The 19,270-nt window shown below is 42.3% G+C and overlaps 2 protein-coding genes across 2 annotated transcripts in view; both read left to right on the forward strand.

Moving 5' to 3' along the window:
• The window catches only part of LOC139389799 (uncharacterized), a 6,522-nt gene extending 238 nt beyond the window's left edge, over positions 1-6,284 (forward strand). Inside the window, exons 2-4 of the mRNA XM_071136760.1 lie at positions 658-1,362; positions 2,261-2,499; positions 5,540-6,284. Of these exons, the coding sequence (XP_070992861.1) occupies positions 658-1,362; positions 2,261-2,499; positions 5,540-5,836 (1,241 nt within the window). The 3' untranslated portion in view covers positions 5,837-6,284. The remainder of the gene's footprint in view (positions 1-657; positions 1,363-2,260; positions 2,500-5,539) is intronic.
• Positions 6,285-14,872: 8,588 nt separating this feature from the next.
• LOC139389980 (ras-GEF domain-containing family member 1B-A-like) overlaps positions 14,873-19,270 on the forward strand; it is a 59,535-nt gene continuing 55,137 nt past the window's right edge. Inside the window, exon 1 of the mRNA XM_071137046.1 lies at positions 14,873-15,188. The gene's annotated coding sequence lies outside the window, so the exon portion shown is untranslated. The remainder of the gene's footprint in view (positions 15,189-19,270) is intronic.

Genomic DNA, 19,270 nt, shown 5'->3' on the forward strand with positions numbered 1-19,270 from the left:
ACTACAACATGCTGGCAAAGCTTCGATGTCACTTTGTTATCGAAGAAACTTATGTTTTATAGCCTTGATATACCAGATGTGATATTAGATAACAAGCTATTTCTCACACAGACAAGCTAGCAAGCTTAAACTTATCTTGACTCTGTTGCCTACCACTTGGCTAGCTAATTGCTAGTGTACAGTCAACTAGCTAGCTTGCTACTCTCAATAAATGGTAAAAAGTCATATAATTACTAGCTAGCTGAGTTTACTCAACTCCATGATGGAAGATATCCACATTACAGGGATTTAAACTAGAGCTAAGTGATAGCTAGCGCGATGTTGTTGCCAAACATTATAGCTATCGTTTGAGAGATTATAGTTATTATTTATAGGGACATCCGGAAGCATCAACAAGAGTCTGCATGCATCACACTTTTAATTAAAGCAAGGAAATAGAAACATTATTTTAACCTGTTGCCTGCAATTCAGTGTAATTTTTGTGTGTGTGTGTGGGGGGGGGGGGGTCAACTGATGTATGGATAGTCGCTAACTAGTACCAATGTGTAAACCTAACCTATGAGCAAAATACCTATTGAGTTCACTGTGTAGCTTCATATTAATAAGCAGGCTAATGCCTTATGGTTGTACTGTACTGTCCACACCTCACTCCTGCAGGGAAGCGAGAGGCCGAGCGCTCCGTCAACTGGACGGTGGAGGAGACTCAGGTGTTGCTGTGTGCCTGGAGTGATGAGCACGTACAGAAGAGCCTGGCAGAGAACGTCCGAAACCGCCATGTTTTCAAACACCTCTCAACCCGCATGTGTGACCTGGGCTTCTCCCGCAGTCCCCACCAGTGCCGGCTCCGCGTCAAGACCCTCAAGGCCAACTATGTCAGAGCCAAGCTGCTGAGGAGCGTGGACGACTCCCAGCCCTGCAGTTTCAGGTACTACGCTGAGATGGACGCTGTGCTGGGGAGAAACTGTGCAGTGGATGGGATGGGAGGAGGGTGCCATTTTGGATCTCCTGAAGGGATAGGAGGACTAGGAGGAGGGCATAATTTTGGGTCTGAAGGGATAAGAGGAGGAGGACGCCATTTTGGATCTCCTGATAGGATAGTAGGAGGGCGACATTTTGGGTCTGTCGATGGAATGGGAACAGAACCCCATTCTGGATCTCCTGAGGGGATAGGAGGACGACAGTCGCGGTATCTGGTCTCTGAGGTGAAGGTGGAGGAGGAGGAGGAGGAGGACAGAGAGGCAGAAGACACAGACGACTACGAGTCCAACGGCATAGGAATCAACGGTCAGCCACTGGCGGGCTCGGGTGGAAGACGCCATGATGTTTTTGTAGACCGCCTCAACGTCTATCATGAACCTGTTGGTATGTATTCTACTGTCTGTCACACTTTCTTCTGTCAGTACCACTGATTTTCATTGAAATGATCATTAGTAACAAATCTTAGATTTGTTTTTCACTGAGCTCCAACCTCAGATAGAAAAAGTACAAAACAATACTGACTGTATTAAAACAGTTGATCTAGTCTTTATACAATACTGACTGCATTAACACAGTATAGCTAGTCTTTATACAATACTGACTGTATTAACACAGTATAGCTAGTCTTTATACAATACTGACTATTAACACAGTTGATCTAGTCTTTATACAATGCTGACTGCATTAACACAGTATAGCTAGTCTTTATACAATACAATACTGACTGCATTAACACAGTATAGCTAGTCTTTATACAATACTGACTATTAACACAGTTGATCTAGTCTTTATACAATACTGACTGCATTAACACAGTATAGCTAGTCTTTATACAATACTGACTGCATTAACACAGTATAGCTAGTCTTTATACAATACTGACTGCATTAACACAGTTGATCTAGTCTTTATACAATACTGACTGCATTAACACAGTATAGCTAGTCTTTATACAATACTGACTGCATTAACACAGGTGATCTAGTCTTTATACAATACTGACTGCATTAACACAGTATAGCTAGTCTTTATACAATACTGACTGCATTAACACAGGTGATCTAGTCTTTATACAATACTGACTGCATTAACACAGTATAGCTAGTCTTTATACAATACTGACTGCATTAACACAGTATAGCTAGTCTTTATACAATACAATACTGACTGCATTAACACAGTATAGCTAGTCTTTATACAATTTCAAATCAAATGTCACAATGTTGGGAAAATGAAGCTTAAATGAACTAGAATCATTATCTAGTTCATCTCTTGATTGCAGGTCATCCATTAGAGGTGGACCTGAGCTCCAGATCCCCCTCCCCCCCACCACCCCAACCACCACCCCACCCGGCCTCCCCTCTTCCTCCACCCCCAGACCCTAGCCCTGGCCGTGGTAGCACCATCCCCTCCACCCAGTCCCTGGAGCCTGCGTTGAAGCACCTGGCAGACTGCTTCCAGAGGCTGGTCTCAGAGTCCCGGGGGCTGCTGGTGCAGCTGGAGGGCCAGAGGCAGGAGCAGGTCAGAGACAGATATATATATATATGATACATCCCAAATTGTACCCTATTACCTATACAGTGCACTACTTTATAGGGGATAGGGTGTCATTTTGGACTCACTCATGCAGTTTTGTTAAACTGGGACGGCATGTTAGCACCGTTGAGCATACCATTTATCCATTCACGATGAGTATTTAGATTCATGTTTGAATTTTAGACATTCGGTCAGTCAGTCATAGTATTGCTTTAAAAACATTGGAAGATTTCTAATGAGGAGCTAACATGTCTGCCATGTAACGATAGTCAAGTAAATCATTCATAATGCTTTTGATAGCAACCTCAAATTCTAAACTGTATCTATCGGTGGGGTCGTTCCACCTCAAAATGCACCCGAAAGAGGATTTCAACACCCACTATCTCAAAATCATTTCTGTAGTTAGAAAACAGGTAAGATTAGCATTCCTACAACATTATCCTGTTGAAATATAATTTTATCTCAGCAAAATTAAGCTGATTTCACCCAAATTGGCTATTTTAAGTTCTAGAATTCAAATCAAAAATCACTTTTTTATTTTATTTGTCACAATGCCCAAATACATACCAGGTGGTGATGTAACCAGCTCTCGATGGTGCAGCTCTAGAACCTTTTGAGTATCTGAGGCCTCATGCCAAATCTTTTCAGTCTACTGGGGGGAGTCAGTCTTCACGACTGTTCTTGGAGTGCTTGGACCATGTTAGTTTGTTGTTGATGTGGACACCAAGAAACTTGAAGCTCTCAACCTGCTCCACTACAGCCCCGTCAATAAGAATGGGGGGGGGGGGTGTTCGGTCCTCCTTTTCCTGTAGTCCACAATCATCTCCTTTGTCTTAATTACGTCGAGGGAGAGGTTCGTGTAATATTCAATAAATATAGTACATAACATCCAATTTGGACTAAAACAATGAGCGTATGTCTATGGTCTCCACCTGTTGTATTCGGCGCATGTGACAAAAAAAAAGGATTAATTTGATTTGGAATCCAATTTGAGTACGATATGAGGATTCCAAAGAAATGGTCAAAATCCACCCACGGACCACCCGTGCAAATACCACCCCAACAACCAGTATATAGTTCTCTGTCTGCCCGATAGAGTGGAGTTACAGCTCAGTGTATTGTTTCATCATCTTATGTTATGTGTTCTCAGTGAATTTGGTGATGGGTTTCTCCCCCCCTTATTCAGAGAAATTAGTCATTGAACTTTATGTCCCATTCTGCATCCTGATATTACTGTGTTCTGACCACTAGATGGCGCTGTTACTGCTATTAGGAACAGCGCCATCGAGGAACCGCAACCCCCTAAATGTTAAAGGGATAGTTCACCAAAATTACATTGGTTTCCTTACCCTATAAGCAGTCCATGGACAAGGTACGACAGAGAACAGAGAAACACTGAGAAAGAAACAATAGTCAGAGCTGCAGCCCCATACTACTACAGGTCAGACAGAACTGATAATACAGAGCATTCGGAAAGTATTCAGACCCCTTGACTTTTTCCACATTTTGTTACGTTACAGCCTTATTCTAAAAATGGATTCAATAGTTTTGTTTCCTCATCAATCTACACACAATACCTCATAATGACATCACAATACCCCATAATGACATCACAATACCCCATAATGACAAAAGCAAAAACTTTTTTTTTTGCATTTTTTTGCAAATGTATTAAAAATAAAAACCTTAAATATCACATTTACATAAGTATTCAGATCTTTTACTCAGTACTTTGTTGAAGCACCTTTGGCATTGATTACAGCCTCAAGTCTTCTCTTCTCGGGTATGACGCTACAAGCTTGGTACACCTGTATTTGGGGAGTTTGTCCCATTCTTCTCTGCAGATCCTCTCAAGCTCTGTCAGGTTGGATGGGGAGTGTTACTGCACAGCTATTTTCAGGTCTCTCCAGAGATGTTCGATTGGGTTTATGTCCGGGCTCTGGCTGGGCCACTCAAGGACATTCAGAGACTTGTCCAGAAGCCACTCCTGCATTGTCTTGGCTGTGTGCTTAGGGTTGTTGTCCTGTTGGACGGTGAACCTTCGCCCCAGTCTGAGGTCCTGAGTGCTCTGGAGCAGGTTTTCACCAAGGATCTTTGCTCTGTTCATCTTTCCCTCGATCCTGACTAGTCTCCCAGTCCCTGCCGCTGAAAACATACCCACAGCATGATGCTGCCACCACCATGCTTCACTGTAGTGATGCTGCCACCACCATGCTTCACTGTAGTGATGCTGCCACCACCATGCTTCACTGTAGTGATGCTGCCACCACCATGCTTCACTGTAGTGATGCTGCCACCACCATGCTTCACTGTAGTGATGCTGCCACCACCATGCTTCATTGTAGTGATGCTGCCACCACCATGCTTCACTGTAGTGATGCTGCCACCACCATGCTTCATTGTAGTGATGCTGCCACCACCATGCTTCACCGTAGGGATGGTGCCAGGATCCCTCCAGACCTGACGCTTGGCATTCAGGCCAAAGAGTTCAATCTCGGAGCTAGAAGCACAAACATTTTGCTACACACACAATAACATCTGCTAATCACGCGTGACCAATAAAAATGTATGGGTTTTGCATGGGGGGGTACGTGGGTGGGATCGACATATGGGGGGGGGGGGGGGGTCGGGGTGGGTGGGATCGGCATGGGGGGGGTCCCTGGGTGGGATCGGCGTGGGGGGTCCGTGGGTGGGATCGGCATGGGGGGGTCCGTGGGTGGCTTTTGACCATTTTCTTTGGAATCCTCAGGTCTTACTCATTGTTAGAAATTGTTTTGGTCCAAATCGGATTTTATGTACTATAGTTATTGAATATTATATGAATCCTAGAATTTAAATGGCCTGTTTGGGTGTCAATCAAATTAGTTTAATTTCTCAGAGATCAAATTAGATTTCAATAAAATAATGTTTCAGGGACGCTGATCTGCTCCGTTTCTAACTACAGAAACGATTTCAGATCCATCAGAGACGGCAGGTGTCATGGCTTGCTGATAAGACATGGAATGACCCTGTGTCTCTATCTCAGACTCGCTGGCAGCAGGACCTCCTGTCTCAGTGGCTGGAGAGAGAGGAGAGGAGGCAGAGGGAGGCAGCAGACAGGGAGGACCGGAGAGAGAGGGCTCGGATGGAACATGAGGTCAGGGTACTGCAGCTCCTCACTGGCCTGGCCCAGAACCAGCAGAGGAACCAGACACATCACAGCTGCTGCCACCAGTGTAGCAGGACGGAAGGGGTAGCAGGGGGTGGTTCCGGGGCCTCGACCACTACTACACTGGATAATGGAGCTGGGGACAGAGATGGGACTGAATCAGAGACCACATAGACAGGGTGGGATGTGATGCAGATCTGGGCCAAATACAGTATTTGATGTACGTAATGTATTTGACTCGTGTCTGGTGTGGTGAGCATTCGTTGCCTTCTAAATTGGAAAGGACTAGGCTCTCAGTATTTGTTTACTTATTTGCCTGGTCACTTGTTTGGAGTGTACATTCTGCTTTCAAAAAAAAAAAAAAACTATACAATGGGTTTTAATCCTAGGATTTCTTAGGATAACAAGAATAATTTGGTGGGTGCTTATATTGGTCCTATTTCAAAAAAGGTGTGTTTTGTATATCCCAACTCTCCCTGAGACACCCTGGGAGAGTGGGGTCGCGTCCAGGGTCTCAGTGAAACACTGAGACAATCTCAATTGTAATGATGTTTATTATGTTCTGTGCCATTTTGCAGTTTATTATGAATTGTCTTACCAATAAAAATGCATTGGTATCGAATGGTTATTTTTTATAAGTTTGTTTACTCCTTATCTATACCACTCACGTTGCTGTCGCATGTAATTCACTTCATCCTAATGTTTGTGTCTAATGAACACAACGTGTGTGTTTGTGTTCTTCGTGAAAAGGATCTGAATGTGTCTGTCAACATTCTCAGACTCCTTTTATGATGTCATCATCAGGGGCTACTGCAGCGTAGTAAATAGACATGTTGATGGCTAGCTGAATGGGCGGGGAGCAGTGCTTAGCTCACCACCGGTCAGCTCAGCTAAAAGAGGTGTTAGGAATTTTTTTATGAACGGTTTTGAGTTAAAGGTGTGAAGCACGGTTGGGTTGAGGTCAATTCAGGAACTCCAGGAAGTGAATTGACATGCAAAAGACATCTGAAAAGTGAGGGATGTCTATTTTCCATTAATTTGAATTAGATTTTTAAAATTCTTCCTGAATTTATACTGAACCAAACACGAGTGCGCCTCCCGAGTGGCGCAGTGGTTTAATAAGGCGTCACTACAGACCCTGGTTCGTTCCCAGGCTGTGTCACAACCGGCCGTGATCGGGAGTCCCATAGGTTGGTGCACAATTGGCCCAGGGTCATCTGGGTTAGGGGAGGTTTTTGTCAGGGGTAGGCCATCATTGTAAATAAGAATACATTTGTTCTTAACTGACTTGTCAAGTTAAATTATTATTATTTTAAACGGTGATTGTGAGGAGGACCAAGTATTTCAGCAACTGTTTCAAAAACATTAGACCAGGTTACTAACAATAGAACAGGTTACTAACATTAGACCAGGTTACTAACATTAGACCAGGTTACTAACGTTAGACCAGGTTACTAGCATTAGACCAGGTTACTAACAATAGACCAGGTTACGAACATTAGACCAGGTTACTAACATTAGACCAGGTTACTAACATTAGACCAGGTTACTAACATTAGACCAGGTTACTAACATTAGACCAGGTTACTAGCATTAGACCAGGTTACTAGCATTAGACCAGGTTACTAACATTAGACCAGGTTACTAACATTAGACCAGGTTACTAGCATTAGACCAGGTTACTAACATTAGACCAGGTTACTAACATTAGACCAGGTTACTAACATTAGACCAGGTTACTAGCATTAGACCAGGTTACTAGCATTAGACCAGGTTACTAACATTAGACCAGGTTACTAACATTAGACCAGGTTACTAACATTAGACCAGGTTACTAACATTAGACCAGGTTACTAACATTAGACCAGGTTACTAGCATTAGACCAGGTTACTAACATTAGACCAGGTTACTAACATTAGACCAGGTTACTAACATTAGACCAGGTTACTAACCTCCCTTCTGAAATATTACAAAACAGCTCCATAATCAAACTAGGCCAACATGAATCTTATCGAGTCTGTTTTGTTCTTTCTTCTATTGTGTTATTGACTGTACGTTTGTTTATTCCATGTGTAACTCTTGTTGTTGTTTGTGTCACACTGCTTTACTTTATCTTGACCAGGTCGGAGTTGTAAATGAGAACTTGTTCTCAACTGGCCTACTTGGTTAAATAAAGGTGTTCTCAACCGGCCTACCTGGTTAAATAAAGGTGTTCTCAACTGGCCTACCTGGTTAAATAAAGGTGTTCTCAACTGGCCTACTTGGTTAAATAAAGGTGTTCTCAACTGGCCTACCTGGTTAAATAAAGGTGAAATAAATAAATATGTTTAAATCCATGTTAGCAGAAATCGTATACGTTTTAAATCCATGTCAGCCATACGTTATAACGGACAACGCCATCCTGATCCTAATACCTGCTATTTATTATCTTATCCCTAGTTCTAGCCTGTCATTAAATGTACTGAGAAAGCTGTGTATTATGCTGCCTTCAAAACAACTGGGAACTCTGAAAATTACAAGGTCAAATCATGACGTCAGTGATCTTCAGTTATAGGTAAGTCGGAGAAAGAGGCCCGAGTTGGATGACCGTTCAAATAGATTTTTCAGAGTTCCCAGCTGCTTTGTTACGCACTGAAGTCTGAGATTTCCTAGTGCCTAGTTGTTTTGAACGCTGCATTATACCGCTGTAGCATAGGGTAAGAGAGAGAGAATATGTGTGTGTCGGAGAAAGAGAAAGTGAATGTAGTATTTTGTGGGGCTTCAGGGAAGGGAGAGAGAGAGGGTTGGGCTCTTCGGTGGATAGAAGGAATTCCTTGGGAGAATCTCATTTGGTTTTGCGTCTGGGTCCTCTGTCCTCTCTTGCCTCCTTTTGAAAAAGGTCAAAGGTAAATCTTGGAGAGGGAACATGGATGCAAATGCTCTTGTATGAAATAAGACTGTCCTCTAATCGCACGTCATCAGGCAAATTAACGTTTACAGGGTGGAATCCCAAAATAAGGTGAAAGGATGAGTACCATATCGTTATTTCTATGCTTTCCTCCTTAAGAAAACAGCAACTGATTCAATTATTTAACCTAGCTTGCTACCGCGAGGATACTATTGCGCTTGCTGCTGCCGAAGTAGGTAATCAATGAGGCGAGCGGACTCTTTCGTTCGCCTACTAGTGAATTGACACGCCTCGACCCCTTATCGGTTTCTGGGTCTCGGAGGAAGAGAGGACGGAGGAGGCAAGGTCCAAATGAGAATCTGGGCCGTGTTAAGTTCTTCTCTGAGTAAAGTTTATTTGTGTGTGAAAAGCCAGGCTCACCATTGTTCAATGAGGAAGTCTCTAGTATAGATGTGTTTTTATCAGAGTTGGGGGATAAGTTACATGCCAGTCCAGCCTATTGATAGCCTCCACCAGGCCTGGGTTCAAAAACGTTTATTTAAAAACATATGAAAATACCAAATACACAGCTCCAAAAAAATGTACTTTTATTTCAGTATTTGAATGTTTATTTGAAGAAAAGAAAAAACAAATAGTCGACCAAATTGTATTTTGAAAGTATTTTCAAATAGCTGGGTAAATGCATGGGAGTGTCTTTGAGTCTTCTGAAATACATTCCAATATTCAACTTTTAATTTTAAATAAAGGTTTATCTAAATACGTGTTGTTGAAAAATAATTTAAATATATGGTATTTGATCCCAGCCTGGTCTCCACGTTGATCATGTTATTTCAATGGTGTTTTGATTTTGTGGAATATTTTTTGCAGATGGGTTAGAATATATTAGATTTTTTATTGTATTTATCCACATCACAATCAAACAAGTTGCCATTGATAACTATAGGGATATTACACAGCACTGCCACGCCATCTGTAAAACCTGCATGACACAAAATTGAAACCTTAATTGCTAAACTTAGCTACAAATGCTTAAATATTTAATTTTTTTAAAACTCATTATAAATGTCTAAATCAATTACACAAAACTCAATTCTGCACAGGCTTACCATTGCTTGTTTAAACAATTGTCACATTCAATTATTTGGGCAATGAATGAATGTCACAACTGTTTAGTCCCCTAAAACATTGTTTGAGACATCAGTCACTACAGTTTATTAGATCCCTAAAATGATAACGACATGCCTGTGTTCAAAGATTTCCTTGGTTATTATCGCACATCTTCTGATGCATATAATTACCAAAGAGCTCCTCCAACTCAGCATAATTACCAAAGAGCTCCTCCAACTCAGCTATGAATAATAGAGTGAGAGATTATTGCTGCGTTCGTAACAAAGTGGGAAGTGGGGATTTACCACGTACAACTGGGAAAAATTCACTAGGAACAGGAGAGGTTAAACGGACACGCCTTGGTGCCCAAATGGATGAGGTTTTGTCGGGGCAGCGAGTGCCGAGTGGAGACGAACGGATTCGGTAAATTCAGTTCAGTCCTTTCCAGGTGTTTAATTTATACTTGCGGCTACAAAAAAATCGTAACGTTATGCCGTAGTTGTACGTTTTCTAGGAAAATCACTACAATAAATGTGCTTTAGCTGTCACCATGGCCTGACATTAGCTACACTAGCTAGCTACTCCCCTCTCCTTACATTAAAAAAATTGTACATAATGTCCCCCGCCATCATTTTCCTATGAACGAAAACGGCTTCTGGATACTTTTTTGAAATTGTACATAATCCCCGGGATTTGAAAGAGGAAGTCGTGGTGAAAATGAGACAGGTGAGGCGGCCTCCTAAAGAGATAAAGTCAGCGAACAAATAGATAGCCATTGCTCTTCGTTCTGCTAGCGAATGTGCAGTCACCGTCCACTTGGATTCCTGGCGTGTCCGTATAGCCTCTCCCACTTGAACGGCCCTCCGACTGGTAATTACTAGTGGAAAACTCATCTATCATGCTGACCTCTAATGTCACCTACTAAGAAAATTACCTTGAAAACAGCATTTTCAGCAGTTAAATGCAACAGCAAATCATTAAGCCCACTATAAAAAGCAATCTATTAATATGTATTTTTGAGCACTATAATAGCACTATAATTTGTTGACAAGTGTGATAACTATACTTTTAGTTTATGGTTTACGCAGCTTGTTGGACGTTAGCCAATCAGCGTTTCTCAACGAGTTGAAAGCAAGTTAATGCATCCAACTGGTATTTACGACTTCACATCTGGTAAATTCCCACCTCTCACGTGGTTACTGATAAAAGTCACCTTGTCCGAGAGAGACGTACACGGCTATCAAAACGTCACGCCATGGTAAACCTATACGAATCACAGCCCTTATTTTTAAGTGTTTCTAAAAATCCCCAATGAGAAAATGAATGGTGGAAAAACAATTAGAACCATTTCCATGTTTGACCGCTAGGTTATATGGGTATCATGACACCTCCACTGTGGGGCTCTATACATTATCATCAGTATATTCATTCCTTGGAACATGTTGATCATGTTCAGCTTTATGTAGAAGTGGCATTTCGATTGCATCAACTTCATTGGCAATGACAAAGGCGAATGCCATGTCTGCCAGTAGCTAGAGGTTCAGTAGCTAGGGGTTCAGTAGCTAGGGTTCAGTAGCTATGGTTCAGTATCTAGGGGTTCAGTAGCTAGGTTTCAGTAGCTAGGGGTCAGTAGCTAGGGTTTAGTAGCTAGGTTTCAGTAGCTAGGGTTCAGTAGCTAGGGTTCAGTAGCTAAGGGTTCAGTAGCAAGGTTTCAGTAGCTAGGTTTCAGTAGCTAGGGGTCAGTAGCTAGGGGTCAGTAGCTAGGGTTCAGTAGCTAGGGGTCAGTAGCTAGGGTTCAGTAGCTAGGGTTCAGTAGCTAGGGTTCAGTAGCTAGGGTTCAGTAGCTAAGGGTTCAGTAGCAAGGTTTCAGTAGCTAGGTTTCAGTAGCTAGGGGTCAGTAGCTAGGGGTCAGTAGCTAGGGTTCAGTAGCTAAGGGTTCAGTAGCTAGGGTTCAGTAGCTAGGGTTCAGTAGCTAGGGGTCAGTAGCTAGGGTTCAGTAGCTAGGGGTTCCAGTAGCTAGGGGTCAGTAGCTAGGGTTCAGTAGCTAGGGGTTCCAGTAGCTAGGGTTCAGTAGCTAGGGGTCAGTAGCTAGGGTTCAGTAGCTAGGGGTTCCAGTAGCTAGGGTTCAGTAGCTAGGGTTCAGTAGCTAGGGGTTCCAGTAGCTAGGGGTCAGTAGCTAGGGTTCAGTAGCTAGGGGTTCCAGTGGCTAGGGTTCAGTAGCTAGGGTTCAGTAGCTAGGGGTCAGTAGCTAGGGTTCAGTAGCTAGGGGTTCCAGTAGCTAGGGTTCAGTAGCTAGGGTTCAGTAGCTAGGGGTTCCAGTAGCTAGGGGTCAGTAGCTAGGGTTCAGTAGCTAGGGTTCAGTAGCTAGGGGTTCCAGTAGCTAGGGGTCAGTAGCTAGGGTTCAGTAGCTAGGGGTTCCAGTAGCTAGGGTTCAGTAGCTAGGGTTCAGTAGCTAGGTTTCCATCAAATTGGCGACAGATTTTCATGCTAATATTCTAAAATCAGCATAAAACAAAATGCTCATTTTCCCCACCAGATATGTGTTTCCATCAAACCGACTTTTTGTTAATGAAAACCTGTGTGTAATGACATAGTGCACATAAAAATGACTTTAACCGTTTAAATCCACATGTACCGAATAAGAAATACAAGTGAAATATGTTTCCATCGCATTTTCAGCTCTACTGATGGTTTTGTCACAAACACTGTTGTTATTTAGAAAATGAGCTGGTCTTTACAGTCCAGGTAGGCTACCTACATTATGAGATTATTATGGATAAGAGCAGTATCATTTGCATTTGTCAAACGGCAGCCGAGCATCGTTCATCTTGTCCCACAGAATAATACCCTCGATATTTATTGTAAAGGAGCATCAAGCTCATTCACCACCCTGTGAAGTTCATCAACTTATTTTTTTTATCTGTAGCCTAATAAACTTCATGCTTTCCCGAGTCGTAGTAGGTAGGAAGGACCACACAATATATCATCGTGTGACTCCAAATATACTTCCATATGATGGTCAATAAGAATTTGTTCTTAACTGACTTGCCTAGTTAAAGGTTACATTTTTAAATTGTAAAAATTATATAAATATTTGCGCATAAAGGCTTTTCCACCACCATTTGTCACATCATACATTTTACCGACAGAAAAAGATCCCACCATGTCGAACGAAACAAATGGTACAGGCATTTTATTTTTCCATCTGCCTGGTGGTGACTTTTTTCATGCGTCAGGTAATTCATCGGCATGAAAAGGTTGAATGAAATTATGGTTAGTCTCATGTTTCCTAGAAACAGCAGAAGTTGTCTGATTTGCTGTCAGTGGATGTGTACCTCCTCCATATGCCCGTCATGTCATCTGGTACCTCCCCCACATGCACGTCATGTCATCGGGTACCTCCCCCACATCTACTTCATGTCATCTGGTACCTCCCCACATCTACTTCATGTCATCTGGTACCTCCCCCATATGCACGTCATGTCATCGGGTACCTCCCCCACATCTACTTCATGTCATCTGGTACCTCCCCCACATCTACTTCATGTCATCTGGTACCTCCCCCATATGCACGTCATGTCATCAGGTACCTCCCCCACATCTACTTCATGTCATCTGGTACCTCCCCCATATGCACGTCATGTCATCGGGTACCTCCTCCATATGTACGTAATGTCATCGGGTACCTCCCCCACATCTACTTCATGTCATCTGGTACCTCCTCCATATGTACGTAATGTCATCGGGTACCTCCCCCACATCTACTTCATGTCATCTGGTACCTCCTCCATATGTACGTAATGTCATCGGGTACCTCCCCCACATCTACTTCATGTCATCTGGTACCTCCTCCATATGTACGTAATGTCATCGGGTACCTCCCCCACATCTACTTCATGTCATCTGGTACCTCCTCCATATGTACGTAATGTCATCGGGTACCTCCCCCACATCTACTTCATGTCATCTGGTACCTCCCCCACATCTACTTCATGTCATCTGGTACCTCCCCCACATCTACTTCATGTCATCTGGTACCTCCTCCATGTCATCTGGTACCTCCCCCACATCTACCTCATGTCATCTGGTACCTCCTCCATATGCACTTCATGTCATCTGGTGAAAGTGTGCCATTCTCAAATTGAACAATAATCTGCGGTGCTCAGTCATTTTGGCAACGAGGCAGCATGGTACATTGTCCAGAAAACATAAATCTCTTTTTCATAAAATACAGACAAGTTTTTATCGGGAAGGCAGATATAGCGTGGTTATTACACGTTCTTAATTACGTCACTTTTATTTTGAGTCGAATTCCCCGTGGGCTTGAACGAGGCACCGGGGTCACACCCAAAAAACATTTATATATATATATATATATATATATATATATAAAATACATATCCATATAATAATCCTGGGTTATGCCCAGGAGGCAGCCCGGTTCCAAATCGAATGCAATCAACTTTCAGTCGATGCAAATCACAGCTACACTAGAAAGTCTCAGATTTCCAATTTTGATAAACTCCCACATCTATTGGGTGAAATACGATAGTGTTTCATCGCAGCAGTACGATTTGTGACCTGTTGCCACGAGAAAAGGGCAACCAGTGAAGAACAAACACCATTGTAAATAAAACCCATATTTATGTTGATTTATTTTCCTTCAGTACTGAAATGACCTGACTATTTGCACATGGTTATAACACAGTACATATCCATAGTATGACATTTGAAATGTCTCCATTCCTTATAAACTTTTATGAGTGTAATTTTTACTGTTCATTTTTGATTGTTTATTTCACTTTTGTTTATCATCTACTTCACCCTTTGGGCTCCCGGGTGGCGCAGCAGTCTAAGGCACTGCATCTCAGTGACCCCGGTGCTTCGTTCCCTACAGACATCCTGGATCGAATCAGGCTGTATCACAAACGGCCGTGATTGGGAGTCCCATAGGGCATCGCACAATTGGACCAGCGTCGTCCGGGTTTGGGCGGTGTAGGTAGTCATTAATAAGAATTTGTGCATAACTGACTTGCCTAGTTAAATAAAAAATAACACAAATCCCATGCCAATAAAGTCCTTTGAATTTAATTGATTTCCCAGTTCCCAGTTGTTTTGAAAGCATTAGCCCGCTTAGTTCGTTCTTGACTGTGATTGGCTGGCAGGGCTGCCGTAGAGTCAGGTCATTAGTAGGCTTTCTCGGTTTCTCGAGCTCATACAAGTCAATACGCTCGTGAATGAGGATCTCCAGCTGTACACTCGGTAGTTGTCCAACGCGGGCTATTGCGTTATGTGCATGGTGGTTTCGTTCTCTTACCAATAACTCTCCAAAGGCTTTTTCGCAAGTGATGAATATTCTGAATTGCGTGGCTGAGGAGACCTGCGACTGATACCAGTACAAACTCACAGGTTTCAATTTTCATCGGTACACTTTCTTCATCGGAGAGAGAGAGAGTCATCTCGAAAGTGCGCGGTTTACTCTAGTGGGGAAAGGGATATTACGGATTCTACGTGCAGTTTTTCATTCTGAGGTGAGATATTTTAATTCTTTCCCGTAAACCTTGGAACTTGCTTTAGATTTTAGTTGGATCATTTCTTTACTGTCACAGTAATACGCATATGTTTTTATGTGCACACAGAGGGCGGCAGTGTGTGTGTGTGTGTGTTTCTGCGTTTGGGGAATGTATTTCGTTTCACTTCGTCTGCATTGTAAATTGGGTAGAAATTCAAGCACTATCCGGTTTATTTTGTTAAATACATTTTCTGCAGTGAGTTTTGATTCATATTTGGAATAGTTTTGTAATGAATGAACATAAGTAGGTAGGTAGGTGCTGGTACGATTTGACAAAGGCAACACCCAACACACAACTCACAGTAAGCGTTTCACTGTTAAACCACACTTGCTGTTTACCAAGCATGTGAGTAATAACATCTGATTCTTCTATACAATGGCTGGTTTATGCAGATCAGATTAATGTATTGGGTTATATGTTTATTTTTTACCATTGGTGTCAATGCTAACTATTTTTAACCCTTACTACAGGACGCAAGGATCAATACAGGGTCATTCTCACTGAATTCACAAAGATATGTGATAAACATGCTCCTTGGAGTAGATGTCTGAGTTCCCGCGGGTCCCGACAAGAGATCATTGCGGCGTGGTCGAAAAATGTTCAGACAGACACTTTTTGGGGAAGTACAATATTTTTGTTGTCCCGCAGATCATTTGGAAACGGCCGTCTTTCTGCTCCTGTATGCGTTAGCCTATGTCTACCTATTGTATTAAAAACATATATGTGTTGCATTATTCACACTCTCTATTCACTGTTTAAAACACTCTTAGAAATGTTATAGAAACAAATGGGTTTCTATCACATGGAACCCCTAAAAGTTCGATATAGAATCCTTTTAAAGGGTTCTTTGATCAGAACCCCAAGGGTTCTTTTTCCATGTAGAACCCTGTATGGCGCCATTTATGAATGATTTTTTAAAGATATTTTTTGCTAAGAATATAATATAATAAACTATTTTTTTTAAAAAAGTGGATGAAAATAATACCTGCATAGTTTGGAGGTTTTATTGTCCTTATATGCAAACATAGTTTGGAAATATGCAGTGGTGGCCAGGGAGGCATGTTTGTTGAAAAGATGATCCATGTCAATCTTGGTACCAACTCTGGCTGACTTCTCTATAGAACAGTATAGTATGGGTTGTCTGGCTGACTTCTCTATAGAACAGTACAGTATGGGTTGTCTGGCTGACTTCTCTATAGAACAGTACAGTATGGGTTATTGTCTGGCTGACTTCTCTATAGAACAGTACAGTATGGGTTGTCTGGCTGACTTCTCTATAGAACAGTACAGTACTAGTTGTTGTCTGGCTGACTTCTCTATAGAACAGTACTGTATGGGTTGTCTGGCTGACTTCTCTATAGAACAGTACAGTATGGGTTGTCTGGCTGACTTCTCTATAGAGCAGTACAGTATGGGTTGTCTGGCTGACTTCTCTATATAACAGTACAGTATGGGTTGTTGTCTGGCTGACTTCTCTATAGAACAGTACAGTATGGGTTGTTGTCTGGCTGACTTCTCTATAGAACAGTACAGTATGGGTTGTCTGGCTGACTTCTCTATAGAACAGTACTGTATGGGTTGTTGTCTGGCTGACTTCTCTATAGAACAGTACTGTATGGGTTGTCTGGCAGACTTCTCTATAGAACAGTATAGTATGGGTTGTTGTCTGGCTGACTTCTCTATAGAACAGTACAGTATGGGTTGTCTGGCTGACTTCTCTATAGAACAGTACAGTATGGGTTATTGTCTGGCTGACTTCTCTATAGAACAGTACTGTATGGGTTGTCTGGCAGACTTCTCTATAGAACAGTACAGTATGGGTTATTGTCTGGCTGACTTCTCTATAGAACAGTACAGTATGGGTTGTTGTCTGGCTGACTTCTCTATAGAACAGTACTGTATGGGTTGTCTGGCTGACTTCTCTATAGAACAGTACAGTATGGGTTGTTGTCTGGCTGACTTCTCTATAGAACAGTACAGTATGGCTTGTCTGGCTGACTTCTCTATAGAACAGTACAGTATGGGTTGTCTGGCTGACTTCTCTATAGAACAGTACTGTATGGGTTGTCTGGCTGACTTCTCTATAGAACAGTACAGTATTTGTTGTCTGGCTGACTTCTCTATAGAACAGTACAGTATGGGTTGTCTGGCTGACTTCTCTATAGAACAGTACTGTATGGGTTGTCTGGCTGACTTCTCTATAGAACAGTACAGTATGGGTTGTCTGGCTGACTTCTCTATAGAACAGTACAGTATGGGTTGTTGTCTGGCTGACTTCTCTATAGAACAGTACTGTATGGGTTGTCTGGCTGACTTCTCTGTAGAACAGTACAGTATGGGTTGTCTGGCTGACTTCTCTATAGAACAGTACTGTATGGGTTGTTGTCTGGCTGACTTCTCTATAGAACAGTACTGTATGGGTTGTCTGGCTGACTTCTCTGTAGAACAGTATAGTATGGGTTGTCTGGCTGACTTCTCTATAGAGCAGTACAGTATGGGTTGTCTGGCTGACTTCTCTATAGAACAGTACTGTATGGGTTGTCTGGCTGACTTCTCTATAGAACAGTATAGTATGGGTTGTTGTCTGGCTGACTTCTCTATAGAACAGTACAGTATGGGTTGTCTGGCTGACTTCTCTATAGAACAGTACAGTATGGGTTGTTGTCTGGCTGACTTCTCTATAGAACAGTACTGTATGGGTTGTCTGGCTGACTTCTCTGTAGAACAGTACTGTATGGGTTGTCTGGCTGACTTCTCTATATAACAGTACTGTATGGGTTGTTGTCTGGCTGACTTCTCTATAGAACAGTACTGTATGGGTTGTCTGGCTGACTTCTCTGTAGAACAGTATAGTATGGGTTGTCTGGCTGACTTCTCTATAGAACAGTACAGTATGGGTTGTTGTCTGGCTGACTTCTCTATAGAACAGTACTGTATGGGTTGTCTGGCTGACTTCTCTATAGAACAGTATAGTATGGGTTGTCTGGCTGACTTCTCTGTAGAACAGTATAGTATGGGTTGTCTGGCTGACTTCTCTATAGAACAGTATAGTATGGGTTGTCTGGCTGACTTCTCTATAGAACAGTATAGTATGGGTTGTCTGGCTGACTTCTCTGTAGAACAGTATAGTATGGGTTGTCTGGCTGACTTCTCTATAGAACAGTATAGTATGGGTTGTCTGGCTGACTTCTCTATAGAACAGTACAGTATGGGTTGTCTGGCTGACTTCTCTAAAGAACAGTACAGTATGGGTTGTCTGGCTGACTTCTCTATAGAACAGTACTGTATGGGTTGTCTGGCTGACTTCTCTATAGAACAGTACTGTATGGGTTGTCTGGCTGACTTCTCTATAGAACAGTACAGTATGGGTTGTCTGGCTGACTTCTCTATAGAACAGTACAGTATGGGTTGTCTGGCTGACTTCTCTATAGAACAGTACAGTATGGGTTGTCTGGCTGACTTCTCTATAGAACAGTACTGTATGGGTTGTCTGGCTGACTTCTCTATAGAACAGTATAGTATGGGTTGTCTGGCTGACTTCTCTATAGAACAGTATAGTATGGGTTGTCTGGCTGACTTCTCTATAGAACAGTATAGTATGGGTTGTCTGGCTGACTTCTCTATAGAACAGTACAGTATGGGTTGTCTGTCTGACTTCTCTATAGAACAGTATAGTATGGGTTGTCTGTCTGACTTCTCTATAGAACAGTATAGTATGGGTTGTCTGGCTGACTTCTCTATAGAACAGTACAGTATGGGTTGTCTGGCTGACTTCTCTATAGAACAGTACAGTATGGGTTGTCTGGCTGACTTCTCTATAGAACAGTACTGTATGGGTCGTCTGGCTGACTTCTCTATAGAACAGTACAGTATGGGTTGTTGTCTGGCTGACTTCTCTATAGAACAGTACAGTATGGGTTGTCTGGCTGACTTCTCATAAACATGAGTTAATCTTCAGGAATAAACATGAGTTAATCCTCAGGAATAAACAGGAGTTAATCCTCAGGAATAAACATGAGTTAATCTTCAGGAATGAACAT

The sequence above is a fragment of the Oncorhynchus clarkii genome, chromosome 30 (genome assembly GCF_045791955.1).
Source record: "Oncorhynchus clarkii lewisi isolate Uvic-CL-2024 chromosome 30, UVic_Ocla_1.0, whole genome shotgun sequence".
Lineage (NCBI taxonomy): Eukaryota > Metazoa > Chordata > Actinopteri > Salmoniformes > Salmonidae > Oncorhynchus > Oncorhynchus clarkii.